This window comes from Cetorhinus maximus, chromosome 16, assembly GCF_964194155.1.
Source record: "Cetorhinus maximus chromosome 16, sCetMax3.hap1.1, whole genome shotgun sequence".
Taxonomy (NCBI): Eukaryota; Metazoa; Chordata; class Chondrichthyes; order Lamniformes; family Cetorhinidae; genus Cetorhinus; species Cetorhinus maximus.
Window position 1 is genome coordinate 77,221,005 of NC_135894.1, and position 26,443 is coordinate 77,247,447.

The following is a 26,443-nucleotide window of genomic DNA, read 5'->3' on the forward strand; positions in this document are numbered from 1 at the left end:
ACCATGACAGCTGCTGGAATTTTAACAGAGAACAAATTCATAACAAGCTTTTTGTATGTCCCTGCAGATGGTTTAAATCTGATCCCCCAGCAATTTCACCACTGGGGGAATTACATTGATTGTTGGTTCTGTATGAAGAAAAAATGACTGAAGTTGTTATTCTTCGAGAATGGTCTTAATTGTGTGTATATAACATGCGATGCCTGGAAACGGCAAAATGTTTAACACTCTTTGCTGTCTATTAGAACATAATTATTTGATTATATCTTTCACTGTTGAAAATAGAACATATGTGGCAAGAGATTTAACAGAGTCCCATCATTATTTGCAATTTTAAGTTTCCCTTGCAAAGCGTAAGATTCTCTCTTGAAGAGGCATTGAAAAATCATGTAGATTTAAATTGTGAGCAATGCTTTCAGCAAGTATTCTTTTTATTAACATCAATGAGTTTTACAGTTTACTGTACAAATAATAATGAAACAAATTCACTGAGAGAAATTTGCGACAAAATTTTCCCATGGTTTTTGCCTCACTTTACGCATTTTTATTATAAACAGAGAACAATATATGTAACATCTTGGAAAGAATATATTCAACACAGAATCCTGATTCCATTTAAAAAGCAGAACAACGTCCAATTTAAAAAAAAAACTTTCGAAATTGATAGTAGATGATAATGTTTCCACGTCGTACACTGTTGGGAGAATGTGAAGCGTCATTCACTCCCTTCAGAACTACTTACAGTTTGTACTTTTATGATATCCAACGTGGTTTTCAATGTGATCTGATAGATCTGCTTTAAGATAGCCTCTGACTAAATACAACTTCAAATACGAAATGATGTGTCCTATGGATTGAGAGGAACTTTTATCACCTTCCTACAGGATATTTGGTATAGCTTTCAAACTTTCATTTCATAAAAATTAGGTTATTTTTTTTAATTGTTAGAGTAAAGTAAAAAAAGTTCCATTTTACAACTAGGCCAAAATAAAACTTATTATGACAGAACAATTAAAGGCTTAAAATAAGGAAATTAAAAGGATTGAAAGTTCTATTAGCATCTAAAAGATGCAACCACATTTTCCTTTTGGTGCATGCCATAAAACATTAAAAATGAATGCCAAATTTATCAACCATTCCATTTTACAATGTCAACCATTCAACTTTTCTAAATAAAATACCCTCATAGAATCTGAACAGAAAGACTTATATGTCCTAAAGGTGGAGAATACTTTATAAAGCACTGCCCTCTTTTTTTCTCTTTGGTTTCACTAAAATGTCATCTTAATTCCAGAGAAATACTTTTTTCTATAATTTCATTTTTTTTGCAATAACATAGTCGATAAACCAAAATGCTGAATGCCAACAAAATGTAGACCCACTGAGCATGCCACTACAGCAGACTAAATGAAATGGAAGGACTTTAAACCTGCATGTAATTTAGGACATGGTAAAAGTGCTACTGCAGTCCACAAATGGTTAACTATACTTAAATAAGTAAGAAAACAAGAAAAATGCATAAATCCCTGGTAGAGTCACATTACATTTTAACGAGATCAGAGTAATAGACAGTTATAAAAAAAACTCCAATACTTCACATACTTTTTTTAACCACAAAAATAAAAGAATATTTCTGTTGTGCCTAATGCAATTTTCCACCCAGTGCTTCACCCTCATAAAATTTACTTGAAGCAGATCTTCACCCAACACATTGTACTAATCATCCTCTAAAGCCATCAAATTCTACATAAACCAGGCTATGAAACCCATAGTGAGACGTTGAAAATAGGTAGCCCTGTTATCTTGCTGAAACAATAATTAGTGATTCACTTCATCACTTTTACTTAGATCAACATAAGTTCTACAAATTTACTTTTCGTTTTCCCTCAAACATTTTGCCAGATTGTTCAGGGTAAATTCTCATAGAATCCCCTTTATTTTCCATCATAACAGTTCTTGAAGATAATTGGTCAAAAGCAAATAATCTGGGTCATCATTTTCATTCCATCAGATTGCAGGGATGTGTTTTTTCATCAGCCTGTGAGAGATCCACCATACCAAAGGGCTGAAATCAAGATGAAATGGAGACATTTAATTTACAAAACTGTAGAACCAAGGATAAACAAAGTTGATTTAGAACCAAGTAGGTTCTAAATTAATTCTAAGAAACTTAAGGATTTTAACAGCATAAGAAAGGGTCAGTGAAAAATATTCTCTACTTTAACTAAAGAGTAAGGTAATATTGTATTTATTATGTTTGGAAAGGATCAAAACTGGAGTTGTTGTAATTTGCATAGCTCAGACCAGATGATGAAAGAAACCACTGGAAGGGAGACTCCAACTTTATAGATGATTTAATGATTTTCTTAAAGTACCTTTTACTGGTATGTACCCACAGACTGCCAAACAGCAACACAGTAACTATCTAACAAAACTGTTAAAAGAAGTTTATTAAAGAATGCAGAAAGGCAAGGATTTAACAACGATATGTTTGTTTTAAGCTGTTGTCTCTTATTGTCTGAAATCATAACCGAAATAATGATAGTGCTTGTTATTTTTGTGAAACAGTATATTACACTTTTGGTTTAGCACGTCTGAAGTTCAAAATACTTCTGAAACTTTGGCAAAGAAAGAAGGTGATTGTGAAAAGATTGCAGGCAAAACGCTTACCAGTAAAATGCTCTATTGCTCAATAAAATATTTTATACAATATTATCTGTTTAAATATTTAAATACGGTATCATGGTAATACAGATTTGCTACACTGATACAATGTGTCACATAATGGTAGGGCATGGATTTTCCTGAAGAATTCTCTTCATGGGGAGTTTACCATTTTGCTCTTTCCATCAAGGTGGGGCATCAGCTAAAGTTTAGCTATCACTTCGAAAGGATGAAGGAGAGCTCTTACAATGAGTTGCTCAAGCTGGTCATCCACAACTCCCAGCAACCAGCTGAAGGGTTGCATTGGCATGAGCCCTGGAACACATCATCCAGCTCTTTAGTTCAATGAAGGAACATGCCATGAGAACTAAAAGGAAGGACTTTTATTTGAATGGTTTCAAATTCTTTATTAAATAAATAGGAACATGACAAGATACCACATTGCATATATTATAGGCAACTTAATTGCTTTTATTAACTTTTTTCTAATTTTATTGTGAGAGCTAATTGTCGTTATAAACACTTATGTAATATTTTTGAGAGTCAAACTTAATAAATCAGTTTACAAACAATATTTATATTTAGGTTCTAATCCCAATGTTCAGCTGCTATACTTTTTTTCATTTTGGGATTCTCTTCCCAAACCATTCAGCCTCATTAGCTTTCTTCCTACCTTTAGAATCCTCCAAAAAAACAATTGCTTTGTTCCTTTTCCTCTGAATTCTATTAGTTCCTGCATGATGGTCACCTATCCTCTTTGCATAACACTTATACTGATGGTAAAAATACAAATCCATAAGGATACCTTGCTGAAGATATTTTTTACAATTTTATTCCATATCTTTCCTGAAGACGTCCAGCATGAAATTTGAGTCAATAGCTCTTGTTGTTTGTGTACAGTTCTTTTTTTTCCCCAAATTGGTGGAGTGCTGAGCCACCCTGCATGCCCCTTTGCACACTGTAATCTATAGCCATGACAGCAGCAGTCTGAGCTTACCTGGCAGCAAACTGACCTTGCATAACTTCAGATTGCGCTTCTGCTGTAACACTCAGCCTTTTGGCAGAAGCTGCTTGTGCTACAATGGAAGCTGACACATCTAATCTACTCTGGAGGAGGCCACCACTTCAATGCTAGGAAGGATGGGCTCCGTGTCCTGTGCAAAGCCCTAAGCTAAGTCGATGCTGGACTCCTCCATGCTCCTCGACACTGATCACAGGCTTTCTAACAGGCTTTTCAATGGACTGGGCACTTTGCTGCACACACTGATCAGTGTTATTCTGTAGTGTGCCCCATCGAAGTGCTCATTTGAGTCATCTACAGCAGAACTCATGTGATCTTGCCTTCTGGCTAGCTGGTACCTATGTTATTCTTGTCCCTTGTCCTGGTTGCAGGCCACACATGTTAAGTGCATTTTGCGCCCTTATACTATCCTCTAAATTATGTGCAGAGCCAATATCTGAGCTAGTGGCTGCATCTGGAAGCAAGTGGCAATGCTGTATCTTCATCATTACTGGCTTCATGCTGTTCCTTCACTGCCTGGCTAGTTTGCACCTCTTGGATATCTGAAAGGATAAAGTCATATAGGTGAGTTAGTGGTGTGGGAAGTGGGGAGGGGGAGGGGGGAGTAAGAGGTGCATGCTTACACCATCTGCGGATTGTAAATCAGAAGAGAGTGTGGGATAGGGTGAGGTGGGATGTGAGAAGGAGTTTTAGGTGTGAGAAGACCTTGATTTTTGATGACTTCAGCCCTTCCACTAGCCAGGTAATAGGTGTCTCAAACTGACTAGCAGCATCTCCAGGGGAGTAAGACAGGCAGGCATGCATGTCCCACTCCAGTTAACTCCTGCTCCCTCCAGTTGTGTGCCACCTTGTCCTGCAAGAACGAGGAAAGTGTGTCAGTGGATGTGGTGCAATGTGTTTGGATGATGTGGCTTTCATGGTTGAATAGCTGACAATGTGTGCCAATTGTGAGATATGGGTATGAGGCTTGTCACAGTGCTAAGTATGTGAGGGGGGGGAGCATTTGAATGCTAGGTCATGATCATCTCAGCTCATCTGTTGCTGAAACCCTCTTTCATGCCTTTGCTATCTCTAGGCTATTTCAATGCACTTCTGGCCAGCTTTCTACATTCTATATACTCTGTAAACCTGAGGTCATTCAAAACTGCTGCCCTCTTCTTTATGGGCATCAAGTTCCATTCACTTATTACTCTGTGCTCAATGACCTACATTGGTTCCCATTTAAATTCCTTATGGCTTCACACCTCCCTATCTCTGTAATCTCCTCTAGCCCCACAACCCTCTGAGATAGCAGCGCTTTTCTCATTCTGGCCCTCTTGACCATCCCTGATTTTAGCTGCTCCACAATTGCTGGTTGTGTTTTCAGCTGCCAATGTTCTAAGCTCTGAAATTTCATTCCTAAAACTTTTCACCTTGCTGCCTCTCTTTAAGATGCTCCTTAATGCCTACCTCTGATCAAAATTTTGGTCACCTGCCTTATGTGGCTCATTGTCAAAATTTGCTTTATAACATACTGTGAAGTGCCTTGGGATGTTTAATTATGTTCAAAGCTCTATATAAATACAAATTGTTGTTGATAGAGATTTTTGGTAGGTGAGAGAAGGGGGTGCGGTGATTTAAACCGTGTCTGAGGCTAGTAGCGTCATTAGTAAATATGGCATTTGAAGATGCCTTAATTAACCTTGACTATTCAGGTGAGGTCATTGAACTCATTGCAGCACTGCATCCAGGTCCTCAGGGCTTGACTTTGAGCATTAACCTCCACATCTTTCTACTCCCATTGTCTTCTGAGTGTGTGTCTGGAGGACCTCCTGGCCCCATATGGATACAGGACATCATTTCTACTTTGCATCTCCTCCCCAGGGCCTTCTCTACAATGTCTGAAAAACTTGGAACTTGCTCTTTTCCCATACTTTGCCTTGATCAGTATATCCCAGATCAGATTCAGCTCACAAAGGACTCCCAGCACCTGCTCCATCTGCAATGGATCTCCCCTTTAAAAGGAGGAGACTTGCTTTAAGTCAACAGCACAGTTAGTGCTGTCTGCATGCTGCAATTATTTAGAACAGCAGACAATATGAAGTTGATGTGTTGTTTGTGTTGCATGAGTTAATCGCACATCGGCATTCCTACACCAGGTTTCAAGGGCTATCCAATTTTGCTCATTATGACTTGCTGAACTGCACCTTGCAGATTAGTTGATCTTTGAGCATGAAAGTCAGAAGGCCATTTAAGAGTGGAGCATCGCAGCTGATCCTGGTTCTGTTCTTATCTGACATAACCTGTCCACTTGTCAAAATGGGCACTGGATAGTTATTGACCCAGGTCCACTCCAACTTAGATGAGATTGGCTTCCTCATCCGAGGGAACCTAGATCATGCTTATGGCTGAGTATCAAAGTAGATGGTGACTACTTACTAAGTCACTGTGGAAGCTTCATTTAAAGTTAGAAAAAACAGCAGCATTTATTCTTTATCACACCCTGTTCAGAACTAAAAGGGAACATGAAGGAAGAACTGACTGATGGCATGAAGAGAAAGACTTTGTTAAGAATTCAAAATTAAAGAAATAATTAAAGTGCAGGTCATACTCTAAAGAATAAAGAGGGAATCTCATTGTTGAGGATGATAGTATTGTGGAGATATTTGGTATGCTGGGAGCAGTTTCCAACTTTACTGCCCGGGCAGTAATCTGGCAGAGCAGATCACTAATGTAATCTATTCTAGATCCTGCCTGATGTTCGATCCATTGATTTCAATAATTGAGTGGGTGCTACATTAGATGGATGATCTGTTCTGCTAGGTTACGGCCCAGGAGTGAAGTTGAAAGTTACCAGCATTGTCTGAGTTCCTACAAATGCTGGAAATACAAATGAGATTGCTGGTGCACTGGAACAAGGCAGGGCACAATCATTATAAATGACCACAGAAAAGAAAACACTTCGGAAAATATTAACAGAAGGAAATCAGAGAGAAGATAGAAGAGCTTCTAAACACAATTTTTTAGTCATCCTTGGCAATGTAAATTGGAGGGTAATACTTCTGCTGAAGAAGGGATAAAAAGATATATCAGCTAGTGAAAGTTAGTCTAATGTCAGTGATGAGGAAACTTTTAGAATCTGTAATTGACGACAAAATTTATGGGCGTTTAGAATCAATCAAAGACAGCGAGCATTGATTTGTTATAGACATGTAATGCTTGACAAATTTAATAGAGCTTTACAATGAATGATTTATTGGATAGATTAAAGGAATACAGAAGGTGTCATGTATTTGGAAGTTCAGGTGGCAGCATAATTTGTCTGACAGTAGATTTGTTGCAACAATTCATGTATATGCACAGAAAACAAAGAGTTAGGGTAAAATTGGAGAAGGGACTCAAGTGATGCACCTTAGACAAGAGGTCCTCAACAGAGGGGGCCTCCTAAGAGTCTGTGAGAAGATTTCAAGGGGGTCTGTTGCCATCATCACTCCACAGCTTCTCCCAACACCACCAATCTAGCCCAAGGATTGGTCGACTCTTACAGATTGCTGATCAGCAGCCATCACAGTCAGTGCCATACCAGTCATGTGACCCATGTGACCTCTCACCTCTTTCTCATGAACCTGCCTTCCCACCAGCCCCCATTCCCACCCCCCACCCCCCCCACAACCTCCACAACCCCCTATTTCTGAGTGGTGTAAGCCAATTCTATTTGAATTATCAATTTGCAGGGATAGTTGTTTTGATAGAGAAGGGGCTCTGGGTATCAGAGGCAGTGAGGGCTCCCGATATCGGAGGCGGTGAGGGCTCCCGATATCGGAGGCGGTGAGGGCTCCCGGTATCGGAGGTGGTGAGGGCTCCCGGTTATTGGAGACGGTGAGGGCTCCGGTTATCATAAATGGTGAGGGCTCCTAGTGTCAGAGACAGTGAGGGCTTCAAGTGCTGAATGAATACTTCTTCTGGCGTACTGAAAGTTTTGTCTCATTGAGTACAACTTATGTAAAGCTGGATTTTCAGGAATGACAGTGATGAAAACAAGCCATTGAGCTAGGATGAACATTGGCCATGTCAGAAATGTACATGCTTGTCAAAGATACCTCCACATCTTGACAGAATTTTTGCTTTATACCATCAACATGTTGCACAAAGTTAAACAATAATAATAATAATAAATATAAATGTTTAATTGAATAATTAATTTTCATACTAAAAAAAAACTTGTGTGTGTTGTGGGATCCACAAAATTTTTATAACATTGAAGGGAAGTTGCAGAAGCAAAACGTCGAGATCCCCTTGCCTCGGAAGTACTAGGTTCTACCTTTGCTCTTGGTATACATATAGATGATTTGGACTTGAACATAGGAAGCATTATACTGAAATTTACTGAAGATTCAAATGTAGTTTGGCGAGCAGCAAGAAGAATGGCATAAGTACTTCCAGAGGGTATCTTCAGGTTAGCAGATTGGGCAGACAAATAAAATTAACATGGAGAAGTATGAAGTATGAAACATTTGGTTTGGAAAAACAATGGCAATGTACAATCAGTGGAAACACTCTGAAGAATGTGGAGGACTAGACAGATCAACGAGCTCAAAGACATAATTTTCTGAAAGTGGAAAGATAAGATAATATTAAGGTCAATAGCATTTTGAGTTTTAGAAATAGGGACATAGAGTAAAAGGGTAAAGAAGTAAGTTGTAGATGACAATATTTATGCCACTGTCAGAGTATTATTTGCAGTTTTGAGTATCTTGTTACAGGAAGGATATTAAAGCCAACCTAGATTAAGATTGGTTGAAAAGTTAATAGTGAGGCTTTGTCAGTTTAACATAGACATTAAGTGACACAGGAGGCAAGTTAAGAGAAATTTCTTTATTCAGGAGTATTTGAAGCAGAGATTACGTCATAATTCAAGGGAAAATTTGGATAATATTTGAAAGGAAAGAAAAAAATGGAACTATACAGAGAGAGAGAGAGCAGAGGAGTGGGATTAGTTTTGGATTGCTGTAGTGAAGAGCCATATAGGCATGATGGGCTCAATTATCCCTTTTAGTGATGTAAAATCCCATGGTTCACATTGCTTCATTAATTCCAGTCTGAGTTATTTGTTTTGCTACAGTGTGAGAGTATTTAGATAAATGCTGTTTTTATAAATAAATTCAACATCTGTAATTTTTTATATATTAGTTTTTTATGTTACCCCAGGACTTTGATGAAAAGCAATATTAATATTTTAAGTAACAAGATATGAAAATCTTAAGAAATAAAAACATTGCCAATATATCCGTGTACCATCAATTTCAAGGGAAAGGCTTCCTTCTTACCTGTATCAAAGTTCACAGCCTGTGCCATCTCAAGCGTTCCATGAAAGGCTCCAGTCCATGAGGAACCAGCAGCAGAAGCAGTAGGGTCTGTCTTTGTGATCTCACCTGGTGCTGTGGTAATCCTAGCTGCCCTCACTGATGGTACCAACAATGACCCATAACGTGGGTCGAGATGTGGGCTATGATGGTGGGCGTGGGCATGTGGGTGGTGCATATGTGGGTAAACCTCATGCACAAGTGGATAGCTGGAACTGCCTTGTGATGCCAATGTGTAAGGCCATGGCTCAGCATTTGACGGGGGAGCGCTGGCCTGGTGTAGTCCATGTCCAGGCCAAGCCATGGGGTCTGGGGAGTGAAACACAGCACCAGACGCAGCAGAGATATCGGGGTGACTCGCACTCAGAGCTGGAGGTGCTGGGGCTTGGTAAGTGCTGTTCCAGAAAGAAGCAGGAAAACTGTTCTTCTGATTTGTAGGAAATGGCGATCCTTCTGAAAAGGAAAAAAGAAAAGAAAATTAAGATTTGCTAGATGCTTTGAATTTTATTTGCAAGATGTCGCTCTATATAGCTCTATATACAATAGATGGGTGGATTGATATAGTGACTGCAAAATTCTTCCAGCGGGATCAATAGAACCAATGGCGGATGTTAAGCAATATTAAGCAAGAGATAGCAGGCTTGAAGCTCCATCCAATAGAAATTTTCACAACCACGGTTAAACAGCAAAAAAAAGATGCTTTAAGAAAAGAGAAAAGTTGTTAGTTGGTGTAACTGGATTCCTAAGCAAATCGAAGTTGACACGAACTAATGCGAATTTCCGGATAGCGTGAAGCCTTCTACCTCTGAGCAGCTCTGCAAGCGGGTCACTCCAACCGGTCAGCAATGAGCCCTGAGCAAAACAGCATCTAGTGTTGGCCACAGGCACTGGAACAAAACGACATCTCTTACACAGAATGAAACCGCGAGTGGTGATAGAGTGCTGGATCCTAGCCTGATCTGAAATCTTTCCTAATCGTGAGTAAAGGCGTCAGCAGCCTTACTCCGCATTCCGTTTTTTTTAAATTCGTGCGTTCCAGACAGTTTTCCTCATTTGCCTCCACTGCCAACCTCGTTACACGATGCAAATATTAAAGGTGTAAAAGGCTAACTAACCCCTCTAACCAACAAAAAACTACTGCGGATGCTGGAAATCCAAAACAAAAACAGAATTACCTGTCTAACCTCCTGGTGAGGCTCGGTTTATTAAAACTAAGTGTGACGATTGAGAGCAATGGTTGGGAATTCGCAATAACTGCAATTGGAACGCGGCACCGCGCTCGTTACAATATCTCTATTGTAAACCTTGTGCTCTGTTGGGTCCACATGTTTGTCGCCACAAAGGTGCAAGAAAATAAACAGAACGGTAAAATCGCTGTTAGATTTAGCAAAGGAACGGGGGAGCTGCGTGGGTAAAGAGTGTCAGTATAAATTGGTCTGTAGCAGGTTTGCGCTCTCAGTAAAACTCGGTGAATTCTGCACTTTACGTTACGGGCGTGCAAAGATGAGAGCGCGGGTATCTTTCCAAAGACCATGAGAAGTACCCGAGCTCCTAAACTATCAAATACGGAATATTCGCAATTCCATTTTGTCCACTGCAATCACATATCCTTTATCGCTGTTTGTAAGACGTATTAAATCGAAGTCAGTAAAACCAAATGAGAATGACAAAATAGTAATGGGTCGGGTGAGTAAAATGGTCAAATTTTACCATGGATGACATAGTCTAATTAAAACTGCGGCAGTTCTCTTCAAACCAGCTACAAATTAACACCTACAGTTGGAAATTTTCCTCCCTTAAAGTTGAGTACTCCTGGTCAAGTTCCTCACTTAGTCCAACCTCCCGCCGTGCGCACTAAATCAACCCCCTCAGCATTTCTTCACCCAAATTATTTACCAAGAACATCCAAAATAAGCGACGTATTGTTCATTAGAGTCGCAGTGTTCGTTTTTAAAAGTTGCTTGCCCTACCTTTCCACACGGAGCTGGAAGAAGCCTGGGGCTTTGAGCTCGGATGGTCACCGTGGAAGTTGCTGGACTGGCTGAGGGCTCTGCTGAAATGCTCGTCCACCACCGCGCCGATGTCCCCCTGGAAGTAGGTGAGCAGCACACATCTGGAACTGATGTACTCGGCCTCAGGAGGCTGCTCCTTCTCGCTCTCTTTGCTCGGCGAGTTGTTCTCCATCGACTCCTGCATCTTGCTGTACAGGGCTAACTTCTGCTGCAGTGACACAGGAGCAAGCGGCAGTTCAGACACAACCTCACCCCGACAACGGCAGCAAGCCCCAGGCACAAATCTCCCTGCCAAAGCACCACTCTCCTGTTCCGGGAACAAGTTGCACTTTTACTGCGCCCCACGCCGGCAAAAAAAAAACACTGCCCCATTCTCAGAAGTACAGGACACATCACTCATTACGGAAAACATTTGCTTTACTTTTACGGGAAGCTTCACAAATTGATTCTGGGTAGAAGACACACTCAGCCCGTTAAATATGCAGTAGTCAGTGTTTAATGATTAACTTCTCAATTCCAATGTGGGATGACAAAACTTGCTGAACGGACTATTATTTGAATCCTATGTTATAGTCAATATTAACTATGATTTGTATATTTATTAATATAAATATATTAGGGTGCAGTGTACACAACAAGCTTAGTTATGATCATGCAGGACTGTAAGATATTCCTTTAACTCGGCATTGCGTGTACAGAACATGATGAAAAATCCAATCCTTTAAATCCCTTAAATAAAAGAAAACTGCCAGACCTCCAAGATCCCGAGTTCTCCCTCGTTCATTTCCAAGGCAAGGGTTTTTTTCTGCTCATTGCTGCTAGAATATCATCCCCCAGAATATCCAATATCAATCCCTTCAAAATATCGCTTTCCCACGGTTTGTTACTGTGGTCTAGCCTGTCTGCTCGCAGAAATATTCACATCTTGAATGAGTTTAGCGTGGCATTATATTCATTATACAATACACCTTATCCAAATCACTTTGCCCTGCTACAAATTACAGCTTTATCCTCGTTTACTTGTTTTATTCATTTGGGCCCTGCACTTGGATTAATCGTGGGGTATTCACATTGGGTTATTCACATGGGGGTTCTTGTACTTGTTTCGACAAGGGACAGTTGTTGGTCGATTTCATGTCTGTTCCGTGTTGTGAAAGTGATTCGAGGGCCTTTTCCAAAACAGCTGATGTCAACTGAAGAAGTCATATTGGACTCGAAACGTTAACTCTATTACTCTCTCCTCCACCGTTTGCTGCCAGACCTGCTGAATTTTTACAGCACTTGCTGGTTTTATTTCGCTATTAATGTAATGTAAAATCGCAGATGAACGGTAGATATTAATTAGGTGGTGCATTTCCAATTTTAGTCACTTGTAACTTTGTGCCGCACGATTACTGAAATGGTCAAATAAGCTCCAAGTATCTCTTTTTGTATTTAAGCTGTTTTACCAAACGATGCATAAGGATGTATGTGTCATAATACACAAGTTAGACGCATTTTTTAAAAAAAAAGACCCTTTGATCATGTGGGAAATGCATTAAACATCAGTCAAGTGAGCTGACTTATCCTTACAATTTCACAAGCGAGAAGTAAACGAAAACAGTATAATATATCCACGAATCAGATTAGTCGATTTTCCATTTCGGAGAGTGCTTTTGGGCTGACGACTAGAAGCCTGGGAGAACACACCCCTCCGACCCACGGGCTGCTATGCAGAGAATTTCAGAGCAATCTTGTCAGACATATCCAAGAGATCGCGTCATGTGTTGTCAAACGGAATGAAGAAACCACAGCGGAATTTGACAGCTGAATCACAGCCAGTTTACAAGGCAGCTGCTAATTCGCCTCTCTTTTCTTCCAACACCCCCCCACCCCCCCCTCCTCTCCTCTCCCTCTTTCCCTCGTCCTCCCCTTCCCTCGTTTGTCTCAATCAGTTGTCAGTCAGACTTTGGCGGGACAAGACTGGCCGTTCTCTTACCTGCTGAGAGTGGTGGTGATGGTAACAGGCGGCGGTGTAAGCTGCTGCGGCGGCTGCTGGTAAGTACTGGTGCGCCCCATAAGACTGATGATACATAACATCCAGACAACTCATGACCGACCCCACTCTCCGGTCGCTCGCATTGGGTGGTGGTGGAGGGGGGGGGGGGGCGAGTGGGGAGGGGAGGGTGGGGGTTTGGCGGTGGGGAGATGCTGCTTAAATCTCACACGGAACTCGTCCCTCGCATCCTCACTTTTATAAAGTGAGCGTTGGAAAGAGGGGCGAAGAGAGAGTTAAAGTATTAGCATAAAGACAATGCGAGCCGCCTCCGCCTGTCCAGTGCCCGGGACTCGTGTAAAGTTTCGGGTCTGATTGATCGCAACATCAGCAACTCCGCCTGCTCACTCCTGATTGGACAAGATGTGGCCCTTACCCGCCATTGTCATTGGACAGGACGCCAGCCAGCACCTCCCATTCGCAATGCTAAAGAATTCCTCAATGTTTATACAGACCTGCTACTTTTTCAAGCTTTACTTTTTTGCATCGACAGTTTCACAAATGGACAGACTATTATCCACAATACTGTACTTGCTCTGTTTGAAGTGCAGATATCCGCAGGCACAATTCCGCAGAACGAATCGTTAGTTTGCGGCTTTTTCTAAAGCGTACGCGCATATTTAACGAAGGCTTTCAGAACGGCCGCCGCGTGTGTTTGGGGTTTGTTTCCAGCGATATCAATCCAGGTTTCCGAATAGATGCGAGGTGGGCGATTTCCAATGCACAGGCTATAATGCAATTGAGGCACTTTCTGGTGGTAAGTGCCTGAGGCTGCACTAATGCTGGGACCAGCACCTATAAAGTCCATTGCTCAGTTCCGACCTCGGAGTTGTCAGAGCAGAGCAGTGTCACAGCAGCTAACCATGACAGTGATGGCAGTGTAGGCGCTCTCCTATCGTTTAAAACACTTAACAGTACGTTTGCAGAATTCTGCTGCACTAACCGATCACTCAAATTGTGTCTACTTACATCCAACTCAAATTGATGCCAGAATTACCTGGAAAAACTCAGCAAGTCTGGCAGCATCGGCGGAGAAGAAATCAGTCAACGTTTCGAAACGTTGACTGATTTCTTCTCCGCCGATGCTGCCAGACTTGCTGAGTTTTTCCAGGTAATTCTGTTTTTATTTTGTTTTGGATTTCCAGCATCCGCAGTAGCTTTTAGCTTTTTGTTTTTATCAAATTGATGCCTCACATTATGAGGAAAAGCAAAATACTGCGGATGCTGGAAATCTGAAATAAAAACAGGACATGCTGGAAAAACTCAGCGGGTCTGAGCAGCATCTGTAGAGAGGGGAACAGAGTTAACATTTCGAGTCTGTATGACTCTTTTTCAGATGTCTCGCGTTGCTTGGCTTCAGTGTGTTTGGAAGGAGCAGCCTTAGCGCAGGGGCAGCAGCCTCACCTCTGAGTTCCAAGCGCTTGTGTTCCAGTCCCACTTCCAGAGACTTGAGTACACGATCCAGGCTGACACTCCAGAGGTGTGCTGCAGTGTTGGGGGTGCCATCTTTTGAATGAGATGTTAAACCCAAACCTGCCCTTTTCTGGTGAAGATACAAAAATCCTAAGATGCTATTCAAGGAAGAGCAAGGGAGCAACCCCCCCCCCCCCCTCCCCAATGATGTTCTAGCCTCAACCAATATCAAGAACCAATAATCTGGTCATTTATTTATGTTTGTGCACAAGTTGCCTGTTATATTTCCCTGCACCACAACACTTAAAAGCACTTCATTGCTGTTAAGCACTTGGGGCATCCTAAGGTCAAGAAAGGGGCTATATAAGTCCCAGTTTTTCCCCATCCTCTTTTTTTTCCTGATATGGACAAACAGGTCATTCAATTTGCACACAGAAAGATCCCACTAGCAATGGTACAAAGACCAGGCAATGGGCGGAATTTGCACTAAGCGGGAGGGTAAAACGATGGTGGGTTTTGACCCTGTATCGTCCCTAACCCACCTCATTATTATGAACTCTCAAGAAGGACACCATTTCCATAGTGGGCGGGCTCCTCACTCACCTGCCGCCCATCACTCCATCGCCACATTATACCAGTCCAGCCACAAGCACTGCGCTCATTGTTTCCAGCTCACCACTGCTGCACGAAAGACATGGCCAGCAAAGTTAAAAAAGGTTGGAGCCCCCCGCTTCAATGACGGTTCCCTCGAGGGACTGCTGGATGCCATGGAGGCCCGCCGGGATGTCCGGTATCCCAACTCTGGCCGCAGGATTGGCAGCAAAGCGACCAATCCAGCTTGGGAGGCAGTGGCAGTGGTAGTCGGCATCAACATCCTTCAGAAGAGGACAGCCACCCAGTGCTGCAAGAGGATGAATGATCTCTTCCGTTCTGCCAGGGTAAGTCACTCTCCTCATTGCTCTCAACTTACACGCTCACAAACCCATCAGACATCCACAGGGCCCTCACTCACTGCCAGTTCAAGGGACATCACCATTCACTCTCTCACACACACCATCATTGTCCTCATCCCGTCCATGGGACCACTCACCACCCACACAGGCCAGGCATACTTATCATCTGGCCTGGCAGGCATCTTGCTTGCTCTTTCTCCATCTCCATCCATGCAGGACGAACTGGCACATAACAAGAGAGACCGGTCACAGAATGTCCAAAATCAAGGTCCTTATGGACTTTGAAAACAGAGCCATCCAGCTGGCCAGTGATGACCGGGACCGGTCCTGTGCTGATGGTGATGTTGGCACTGCTCTACCAAGTGAGGATCCAGCAGTACAACATCCATCAGACAACCATGCCGTGAGTGATGTGTCCTCTTTCACAGGCCACTGCCATGCACTAATTATCTCTCCTTGCTTTCACAGGCACATCTGCCAAACAGCCGACAAAGTCCATGATCCAGGGCCTCCAATCAAGCCCCGAAGAAACTTCTGGAGAGGAATCTGGAGTCACCCTCCCTGAAGTCCAATCAAAGTCCTCACTCACACCCTCCACCAGCGCAGAGACACATACCTTGGTGGGACCTAGCTTTAGAGTAGGCCCGGGATCACAATCTGCTCAGCACATCGCACTTTCTGATCCACAGCAGGTGGTGGCAGGGACTTCCCAGGTCCCAGCACTCGGAGGACTGCTGGAGGACAGAACGTTGCTGAGTCCGAGTCAGATGAGGAGCCTCTGGACTCGATCATGTCACAGTTGCTGGAGCTGCAAAGGCAAGCTCGGGAGCACCAGGAAGGGATGTCAGCTGCACTCCTCAGATTGCAAGGCATGATGGAGGAGTCTGTCTGCCTTCAGGATGAGGAGATAGCGCCAGCATGTCAAAGCACCGAGGCCAACACTGGTAGGATGGCGACTGCCATGCAGACTTTGCTCCTGCACTGCTGTGTGGGCTCAACTCCTTTGCTGATGCCATAGTTGGCCTCCAACAGTGTGTATGCGAGAGGGGTGCTGGGCAGCTCAATCTCACTCCAGCTACCCCTGGTCCTCAAGGAGTCAGCCTGGAGCCCTCGGGCACCCATAGGTAGGAGGATCAACAGGTACATACTGGGGCCATCCACCCAGGTGACTCCGAGAGTGTCCGGCCCATCCGAATCCCCTCTTCCTGAGACCTCAGCAGCTCTAGCTCCACAGGCTGAGGAGGGTGCCGCTGCCACACAGCAGGACCCTGAAAGCAGGCTGGGGTCTTCCAAGTCTCAGCCCTCCAGAGGACATCCACCAAATTCATCACAGACAAGTTATCGCAGTCATCAGGCTGCCTCCACCTACACTGTGGATGTCTGGGGTGCAACAAGACGTAGCAGCAGGGTTAGGAATTAAGGGGAATTAGTTGAACAGCCTGGACATGGATGTTAATCAATTGAGCACACTGTTCTCTATTGTCAATAAGCTCCCAAGAATGTCTCCCTGCCTGTGGCTCCTTGTTCTGATGAGCACTGTTCTTGTCACTCAGATGTGAAACCTTTCTGCATGAGATAAAAGGCAGGTATCTCAGTAATGGGCCTCTTCCCTGTGTTCTGTGTAGCCTTCAGACCAAAGTGATGGTCCGGTCTCACGCTCCCTGAAGACATTACTGATGCCTGCACCTCAGCAGTGCTTGTCATTGCTGCCAGAATGTAGTGGGCAGGTGCCATGGAGTTCCCTCATTCTCTCTGTGTGCTCTCAGCACCTTTAAGGAGGGGCTGGCCCCTATCTCTTCAGCATCTGAAGGGCTCAGGTGCTGAAGGCAGACACAGCATCAGAACTTCTAAAGTTTCATGGCTGCATTTCTATGATATGACACTGATCACGGAGCTCAAGCGAGCTACCCTCGGCCAGACTTTCTCAGAGGCTATGTGAAAATTTATGGAGTGTCTTCACTGCATATCGTCATCATCCTCCTGCAATCAAGTGACTATTAGGGCCTCCACTGCATCTCCATGATGGGAGCATTCTCAGAGGATATTGGCACTGCCATAAGCCAGATTGGGGTCAATGTTCACAAATCCAATGTGAGGATCTTTGTGGTTACCTCACTGCATGTCGTCATTATCCTCCACAAATCTAACAGCTATGAGGGCCTCGTGAGTGGGCCTGCCTCATCTAGCCAGTGTGAGGGCCTCATCCCCATCATCGTCACCTCCGAGGACCTCCTCAGCCTCATCCCCGTTGGCGTCCACCTCATCGGAGGAGACGTGCAGCTCCTCCATCTCCTCCTCAGCCAGCTCCTCTCCCTATTTGAGAGCCAGGTTGTGAAGGGCGCAGCAGGTGATACAATGCATGACACCCTCTGCGGACTGTATTGCAGGGCTCCACCAGACCAGTCCAGGCACTGGAACCTCATCTTCAGCATCCTGATGGTCTGCTCCACCAAGTTGCTAGCTGCTGCATGAGCCTCATTATAGCGCCGATCTGCTGCAGCCTGAGGCTTCCACACAGGTGTCATCAGCCACGGCCTCTGTGGGTAGCTCTTGTCCCCGAGGAGCCAACCCTGCAGCTTCTGTGGACCCTGGAAGACTGAGGATGTAGGCTTCGTGCACACTCCCTGGAAGCCGTGCACATACCAACAGGATGTGTTTCTGGTGGTCACACACCAGCTGCACATTCAGTGAGTCGAATCCCTTGTGGTTGATGAAGTTCACCTTGTGTAGCAACAGAGGCCTGAGCGCCACCTGGGTGCAGTCAATCGCACCCTGCACCTGTGAGAATCCCAAGATCTGGGAGAATCCAATGGCCCTTTCATCCTGGCTGTCAATGTCCTGGACGAAATGCACAAAGTTGTGTGCCATGGAGAAGATGGCATCTGTGACCTCATGGATGCATTTGTGGGTGGTGGATTGTGAAATCCTATAGAGTTCGCCTGTGGAGCCCTGAAAGGAGCCACTGGCATAGAAATTGGGCACTGCAATCACTTTCACAGCAACTGGCAGTGGATGCCCTCCATGTCCCCTTGGCGCCAAGTCCTGCAGTAAGTGGCAGATGTGAGTGACCAGGTCCCTAGACATGCGCAGTGGTCGGCGACACTGGTTCTCAGTCATCTGCAGGAATGGCAGGCGGTGTCTATAGTCCCTGGGTGTCGCTAGATGCCGACCAGCCACGGCTCACTGTCCCTCCTGGGCAGCATGTGCGGGAGCCCCCAGCAGCCCCTTCTTCCTCAGGTTGCTGCTCCTGCCTTTGCGCGGCCAGGAGCCTCAGTCGCTCTCTCCTCCATCTTCTACTGTTTCTGTAGACCATCAGGCAGGAGGGAAGTAAGGTCTGGAACGCTTGGTGGCACTTCGGTGCCTCCGCGTTTCTTGCGTGGGCAGTCAAGGAGCCCGGCCCCAATCATATCACTGTGGCTGGACCTGAACTGAAGTTGCAGAGGAATGGTCAGTTTATACAGGTGTCCCTACTGCATGGCCACTTCCCTCACCTAGCCTGCCCCCAACTCTCGAGCGCAGGATCCAACGCCAGGGTAGCAGTTGCCCCCCACCCCACCGACAACAGCTGCCTCTGCGGCTGGATAGCAGTTGCCCCCACCCTGGACACGACCCCCACTTCCCCCTGATAGCAGTCGCCTCCGAGGCCGGGTGGCACTTCACCCCGGCCCGCCCCTCCTCGGTGCCCCTGAAGCCTGCAAAGCAACAGGCGACCCTAGCGAGCTCTGCAGAACGATACTGTTCACTCACCTTCAGTTCCCCCAGGTGAAGGCCGCCAAGTGTGCCTCACCTGTGTGCTGTTGTGAAACACATTGACATGCTTTCCCACCAATGTGGACAGACGTTCCGGCGGGGGTCCAAGGGCCTGGCAGGATGGCCTTTTAATGATATGCTGATGTATTTACAATGAGCTCCCCAATGACCGTTGGTGGGAAATGTGGCCCACCATTGGCGGGCTGAGCAGACGATCACAACATGCCTTCCAGCCATCATGAAAGCGATTGCGTTATATTGTCAGTGCCCACCAACCACGCCCGCTGCCAGCGGGCACGGAAAATTCTGCCCAATGTTTTTTTTTTAAGTCGTGTTGATTGTTTTTCTTCACAATGCAATAGGATCTTTTCTGTTACATTTAGAGATCAGGGAGGAATTTGGTGTAACATCTTACTAAAAGACAATACCCCCAACAATGCATGGCTTTCTCAATAATGCATTGAAGTGACAGCCCAGATTATGTGCTCAAGCTCAAACCCATAATCTTCTTGTTCTGAGGCAAGACTGCTGCCACTAAGCCAAGATTACATTCACTTCAAAATGCAATAACTGACTTATACCCTCTGTCAGACAGTTGCAAGCAGAGCCCTTAAAGGAGGCCCTCACCTTAAGTAGGACCTGAGCCTGCTGCCAAATAATTCCTGTCGTCATGGAACTGCTTTGACAATAAACTCAATCTACCTGTATTTGCCATGCAGTTCTCCACCACCCTTAAAGGTCCCATTTAGAAAACATTTTGTGATAAAAATGTTGTCTGCCCAGCTTTTTGGGCATGGGGGTTGTGATTAGAGGGGTGCAGCACCTACCCCATCATCTATTCCATGATTGTAGCATTGGACTGAGCAGGTTCCATACAGCTGGCTTCCAATGCCCCTTAACCAGCTGCCTCTGACACCCTGCAAAGGGCCAAACGACATTGTGTGGAGAGTGCCTTGTGCAGTCTGCACTCTGTTCTTAAAGACAGTCTTCCCCTCTTAAAGGGAAGCTGCATTGAATAATGTTACTAGAATTTTTCGAAAATGGAAAGGGAACATTAGGACAGAGAGAGAGAGACACAGATAGACAGACAGAGAGAGACAAAGAGAGAGAGCCAGAGAAAGACAGAGAAACAGTGATGGATGCAGTGCTGGAGGCATTAGTGGTGAAGGGGGGTTGGGGAAGGGGGAATGCTGGAGGAGAAATATCATAGTTCCATGATGGACTCACAGAGCCTGAACCTGAGGACCTGACAGTAGTGTCATAAGAAGCCTAATGATCTCCTATAGGTGGTCAAGGTCAGTAAATGTATCTTCACATGAAAGCCCCTACCCACAATACCACCAGCCTCTCACACTGCTCAATGCACCACACCCCCTATCACTCTCCCAGCAGCATTCCCTGACAGCCAGGACTCACGCCTAACATCTCACCCTCATGCACCCCAATGTTCTCAGCCTCATATCCACCTCTCACCACATCAACATGCCTCCAGTTGTTCAGCTATGGGAGGCACATGACCCAAACGCAATGCTACACAAACACAAACATTCATCCCTCTCTCCAGCAGGACAAGTTGATGCACAATAAATGAGCAGAGCAGAAATAGTGGACATTAGGAATGCCTGCTTTTCTTGAGTCCTATGGAAGAGATGACCCTTAGCAACATGGGGCTGGCTGTGATTGAACTTTTGGCATCTGGAATCACTGAGAAGATAAGTTCCTGCCTATGACCCTTCCTAATTCCCAGCTCACCATCATCCTGCTATCTAGCATGATGAGCAAACTGCTGATGGTGTCATCATAAATACCTTGTTTCCTACACCACTCACCCCATTTCCCTCAAACAAACCTTCCCCTTCTGATTACCTGCTTTCAGACTCCTAAGAACTGCCAGACACAGGAGTGTGGGGAGGAGGAGAGAGAGCAACAGCACAGCAAACGAAGAGGCTCCGATCACTTGATCTGACACTCTTAGCCACCAGCTCAGAAACTGGCACTGAGGTTAGTATAGAGTCAAAATCAACACATGGTGAATCATCCAGGCAGGAATAGGCTGCAGCCAGGCCAGGGGTAAAGGATGGTTCATTTGCCAGCTCACTGGAGTTCTGCTGCAGTTATGCGTTGAAGACAAAGACGTGCCCTTTATTCCTTCATAGTGGCATTCTCCGATCCTGGCCCAATTGTTCCACAGGCATCCTATGAGGGGAAGAAAAAATCTGTGGAACTAAATCAGACAATTTTCCGAATGTTTCTCCTTGGTGCATGTTTCTGTGGGTCTTTTCAATCCTAGTTCTCCTACAGTGGGTATCTGCGCTATCTAGCAAGAGTCAAGGAATTAAGTCAGCAATTCCTTGTCTTTAACTGTAGCTCATTTTCTATTTAAGAACAATTACAAGGGGGGGAGATGGTGGCATAGTAGTAATGGACTAGTAACCCAGAGGCCCAGGCTAATGCTCTGGGGACATGGATTCAAATCCCACCATGGCAGCTGCTGGAATTTAAATTCAGCTAATAAATGTGAAATATGAAGCTAATATCAGTAACGGTGACCATGACAACTATCATTGATTTTCATAAAAACCCATCTGGTTCACTAATGTCCTTTTAGGGAAGGAAATCTGCTGTCCTTACCTGGCCTGGCGTACATGTGACTCCCAGACCCACAGGAATGTGGCTGGCTCTTAACTGCCCTCTGAAATGGCCCAGCAAGCCACTTAGTTCAAGGGCAATTAGCGACAGTCAATAAATGCTGGCCTTGTCAGTGACGCCCACATCCCATTAAAGAATAAAGAATTAAATCTATGAAAAAAATTAAAATCACTCCGTGACCCATGTCTGGAACATATGAATTAGGGGCAGGAGTAGGCCACTTGCCCCTTCGAGCCTGCTCTGCCATTCAATAAGATCATGGCTGATCTGATTTTAACCTCAAGTCCATGTTCTTGTCTACCTCAAATAACTTTTCACCCTGTTGCTGGTCGAGAATCTATCTACCTCTGCTTTTAAAATATTCAAAGATTCTCCCTCCACAGCCTTTTGAGGAAGAGTTCCAAAGACTCACGATCCTTTGAGGGGAAAAAAAAAATTCCTCATCCTCGTCTTAAATGGACGACCCCTTATTTTTAAATAGTTGTTCTAGATTCTGCCACAAGAGAAATCATCCTTCACACATCCACCCTGTTAAGTCCCCTCAGGATCTTAAATGTTTTAATCAAGTCGCTTCTTACTCTTCCAAATTCCAGTGGACACAGGCCTAGTCTATCCAGCCTTTCCTGATAAGACAACCCACCCATTCTAGGTATTAATCTAGTAAACTTTCTCTGGACAGCTTGCAATGCATTTATATCCTTCCTTAAATAAGGAGACCAATAGTGTACACAGTACTCCAGATGTGGTCTTACCAATGCCCTGTATAACTGAAGCATAGCCTCCCTACTCTTGCATTCAATTCCCCTCGTAATAAACAATAACATTCTATTTTCTTTCCTAATTACTTGCTGTACCTGCATACAAACCTCTTGCGGTTCATGCACTAGGACACCCAGATCCCTCTGCATCTTAGAGCTCTACAATCTCTCACCTTTTAGATTTTGTTCTTCTTCTTTTATCCCTCCTGCCAAAATGGACAATTTCACATTTTCCCACTTTATACTCCATTTGCAAGATCTCTGCCAAATCACCTAACCTATTATATATCCTTTCGTAGCCTCCTTATGTACTCTTTGCAACTTACTTTCCTACCTATCTGTGTGTCATCAGCAAATTTAGCAACTATTCCATTGGTCCCTTCATCGAAATCATTGATGTAAATTGTAGAGAGTTGAGGCCTCAACACTGATCCCTGTGGCACAGCACTCATTACATCTTGCCAACCAGAACATGATCCATTTATGCCTGCTCTGTTTCCTGTTAGCTAGCCAATCTTCTATCCATGCCAATACGTCAGCCCCTACACCATGAGATTTTATTTTCTGCAATAACCTTTGATGTGGCACTTTATCAAATGCCTTCTGGAAATCTAAATACAGCACATCCACTGGTTCACCTTTATCCACAGCACATACTACTTCTTCAAAGAACTCCAATAAATTGGTTAAACATTATTTCCCTTTCACACAACCATGTTGAATCTGCCTGATTGCCTTGAATTTATCAAAGTGCCCTGATACAACATCTTTAATAATAGCTTGTAACATTTCCCCTATGACAGATGTTAAACTAGCCGGCCTGTGGTTTCCTGCTTTCCATCCATCAGGACCCGGGGACCTGTCAACCCGCAGTTCCAACAATTTGCTAAGTACCACTTCCCTGCTGATTGTAATTTTGTTGAGTCCCTCCCTCCCTTCCAATTCCTTACTTACAACTATTTCTGGGATGTTACACAAGACACCACCCAAGTTTCAGAAAGCATTTCATAATGAGGTTGAAAACAGGGTGAGGTTGCTGTGTTAAAGTACTTACCTTGATTTCAAGTTGGAGGCTGGGAACCCTTGGGCCTTCTTTACACGCGCTGGTCGGGACCTGGCCACACCTGCGCAGTTTATTTTTTTAAACATTTTTCGGGTCTTCTGTGCATGCGCTAGCTGGGAAATGGCTGCACATGCACAGTTATTGTTTTTTTTCCCTTTCTTCAGGCTGGGAACCGGCCCTGCGTTCCTGCGCAGAAGGAAATGAAGCAAAGAAGTGAAATGGCGCAAAACTGCATGTCAGCTGACCTGAACCGGAGCACCATTTCAGAGACGGTGTCCCAGGGAGCAGGACACAGGGATGGGGGGAACGAGAGGGAGAGGTCCCAGAAGAAAGTCCCAGGCAGGGACAAAGACAGGGATCATAAACAGGTCCCAGAAGACAGTCCCAGCCTCTGATCTGCTCTTATAGTCACAATATTTGTTTCTGGTCACTGGTAAACCCCAGGATGTTGATGGTGGGGGAATGCAACTATTGTAATGCCATTGAATATCAAGGAGAGATGGTTAGATTCTCTTTTGTTGGCGATAGTCAGTCATTGTCTGGCACTTGTGTGGCACGAATGGTACTTGCCCCTCATCAGCCCAAACCTGAATGTTGTTTAGGTCTTGCAGCATTTGGATGCGGACTGGTTCAATACCTGAGGCATTCTGAATGGTACTGAACACTATGCGATCATCAGTGAACATCCCCAGTTCTAACCTTAATGAATCCGTGGAATTCTTTACCGCAGAGGGCTGTAGAAGCTGGGTCGTTAAATGTATTCAAGGCTGAGATAGACAGATTATTAATCAGTAAGGGAATCAAGGGTTATTGGGAAAGGGCAGGAAAGCAGAGTTGAGGATTATCAGATCAGCCATGATCTCATTGAATGGTGGAGCAGACTCGATGGGCCGAATGGCCTACTGCTGCACCTATGTCTTATGGTCTTATGGACATTGATGAAGCAGTTGAAGATGGTTGGGCCTAAGACACTACCATGAGGAATTCCTGTAGCGATGTCCTGGGCGTGAGACGATTGGTCTCCAACAGCCACAACCATTTTCCTTTGTATTAGGTATGACTCCAATTAGTGGAGAGATTTCCCCTGATTCCTATTGACTTCAATTTTGCCAGGGCTCCCTGATGCCTCACTCAGCCAAATGCTACCTTGACGTTAAGGGTAATCACTTTCACCGTATGCTTTGAAATCACTGTCAACTTTTTTGTTTTCCTAGATTTTGGAACTAAATTTAATGTAGCCACAAACAGTTTGAAGCAGGACACCTTTGATCTGGATACACAACAGTAATCCATTAGCTGGCTGATGATTCTTAAATTTTTTGCTATTACCTAGTAGAAGTCTAAGATAAGAAAGTTGAGTGTGTTTGTCACTTCTACAACCATTGTGAGTCCAGTCCATGTTGCTCCTTGTTTGAAGTGCTAGTTTCAGGGGACAACACAATTCATCATTAGCTTCATTAATGAGATGTAGCTCCTCAATGAGGTTGAGTATTCTGTAGTTTGTGGTAAGTCCACTGCCTTGGGTAATACTGTGTCTTAGTGGTCTCCCTCACGTGGCTGGGTACCTAACTGGTAATCTATTAGTGATATTTACTGTGTATCAGTGCCTCTGAGTGGGCTGAAATAATTAAGTTCTTCTTTTCAATGTCTGCTGCTCTGCTGTTTGGCAAATCTTTGGCAACTCTGTCACATCAATGCTATCTTTATAGTGGGTGTCATTAACACAATGTGGGCTGTTAGGTAAGCATGGGAAATTTGTGATTTGTGCTTTAGGCTTTAAGTGGTAGTTAATTATTGTTACAAAATATTGCTAAAGCAAGTTTGTTTCATTATGTGTGTGAAAATGTTATGGTCCTGTGAGGAATTTTAGAGCAGTGGATAAAAATGGTAAAGCTTCTTTTGATGTTGGGATGTTCTGTAGTTGGGAAAATGCTAGAGTCTATCATTAAGAAGAAATAGCAGAACATTTAGAAAAGCTTAATGCAACCAAACAGAGTCACCATGGTTTTGTGAAAGAGAAACCGTGTTTGACAAATTTGCTAGAGTTCTTTGAGGATATAACAAGCAGAGTTGATAAAGGGGAACTGGTAGATATATTGTATTTGGATTTCCAGAAGGCATTCGATAAGGTGCCACATAAAAGGTTATTGCACAAGATAGGAGCTCACAGTATTGTGGGTAATGTATTAGCATGGATTGAGGATTGGCTAACACACAGAAGACAGAGTCGGGATTAACTGGTCTTTTTCAGGATGGAAAGTCGTAACTAGTGGAGTGCCACAAGGATCAGTCCTAGGGCCTCAATTATTTACTATATATTAATGACTTGGAGGAGGGGGCAGAGTGTAATGCATCCAAATTTGCTGACTCTACAAAAATAGGTGGGCGGGCATGTTGTGATTAGGACAAAGGAATCTGCAAGGGGATATAGATAGGTTAAGCGAGTGGGCAAAAACTTGGCAGATGGAGTTTAATGTAGGAAAGCATGAGGTGATGCACTTTGGTAAGAAGAATCAAAAGGCAGACTATTATTTAAACGGAGAGAGACTCCAAAAAAATGAAGCACAGAACGATCTGGGTGTTCTTGTGCATGAAACACAAAATGTTAGCATGCAGGTGCAGTAAGTAATTAAGAAGGCAAATGGAATTTTGGCCTGTATTGCTAGGGGGTTGGAGCTTAAAAATAGGGAAGTCTTGTTACAGCTGTACAGGGTGTTGGTGAGGCCGCACCTGGAGTACTGTGTACAGTTTTGGTCCCCGTATTTAAGAAGGGATATACTGGC

At 44.2% G+C, this 26,443-nt stretch overlaps 1 protein-coding gene and 1 long non-coding RNA gene across 5 annotated transcripts; one reads left to right on the forward strand and one right to left on the reverse strand.

Moving 5' to 3' along the window:
* Positions 1-400: 400 nt before the first annotated feature.
* vgll3 (vestigial-like family member 3) lies at positions 401-13,354 on the reverse strand. Of its 4 annotated transcripts, none has more exons than XM_078560139.1 (4): positions 13,018-13,354; positions 10,998-11,244; positions 8,992-9,480; positions 401-2,065 (listed from the first exon to the last, which is right to left on the reverse strand). In XM_078560139.1, the coding sequence occupies exons 1-4, from the start codon at positions 13,129-13,131 to the stop codon at positions 2,034-2,036; spliced, it is 882 nt and encodes a 293-aa protein (XP_078416265.1). In that variant the 5' UTR covers positions 13,132-13,354; the 3' UTR covers positions 401-2,033. The 4 variants fall into 4 exon arrangements, with proteins under 4 accessions (XP_078416265.1, XP_078416267.1, XP_078416263.1 ...); XM_078560141.1 differs by having other exon boundaries at positions 9,097-9,480; positions 10,998-11,247; XM_078560137.1 differs by having other exon boundaries at positions 10,998-11,247.
* On the forward strand, positions 12,940-26,062 carry LOC144691733 (uncharacterized). The gene is made up of 3 exons (XR_013579201.1): positions 12,940-13,076; positions 21,067-21,191; positions 23,825-26,062. It is a non-coding gene; the product is annotated as an uncharacterized LOC144691733 (long non-coding RNA).
* Positions 26,063-26,443: the final 381 nt, after the last annotated feature.

What these genes read in the sequence shown, in the direction of transcription:
- vgll3 (XM_078560137.1), bottom strand. Translation starts at nt 13,131, where the DNA reads ATGAGTTGTCTGGATGTTATGTATCATCAGTCTTATGGGGCGCACCAG. An exon ending in TTCCAGCTCCGTGTGGAAAG is followed by an intron (nt 9,481 to 10,997) that starts GTAGGGCAAGCA and finishes TTTCCTTTTCAG; the next exon opens with AAGGATCGCCATTTCCTACA. An exon ending in GGCTGTGAACTTTGATACAG is followed by an intron (nt 2,066 to 8,991) that starts GTAAGAAGGAAG and finishes TCTTGATTTCAG; the next exon opens with CCCTTTGGTATGGTGGATCT.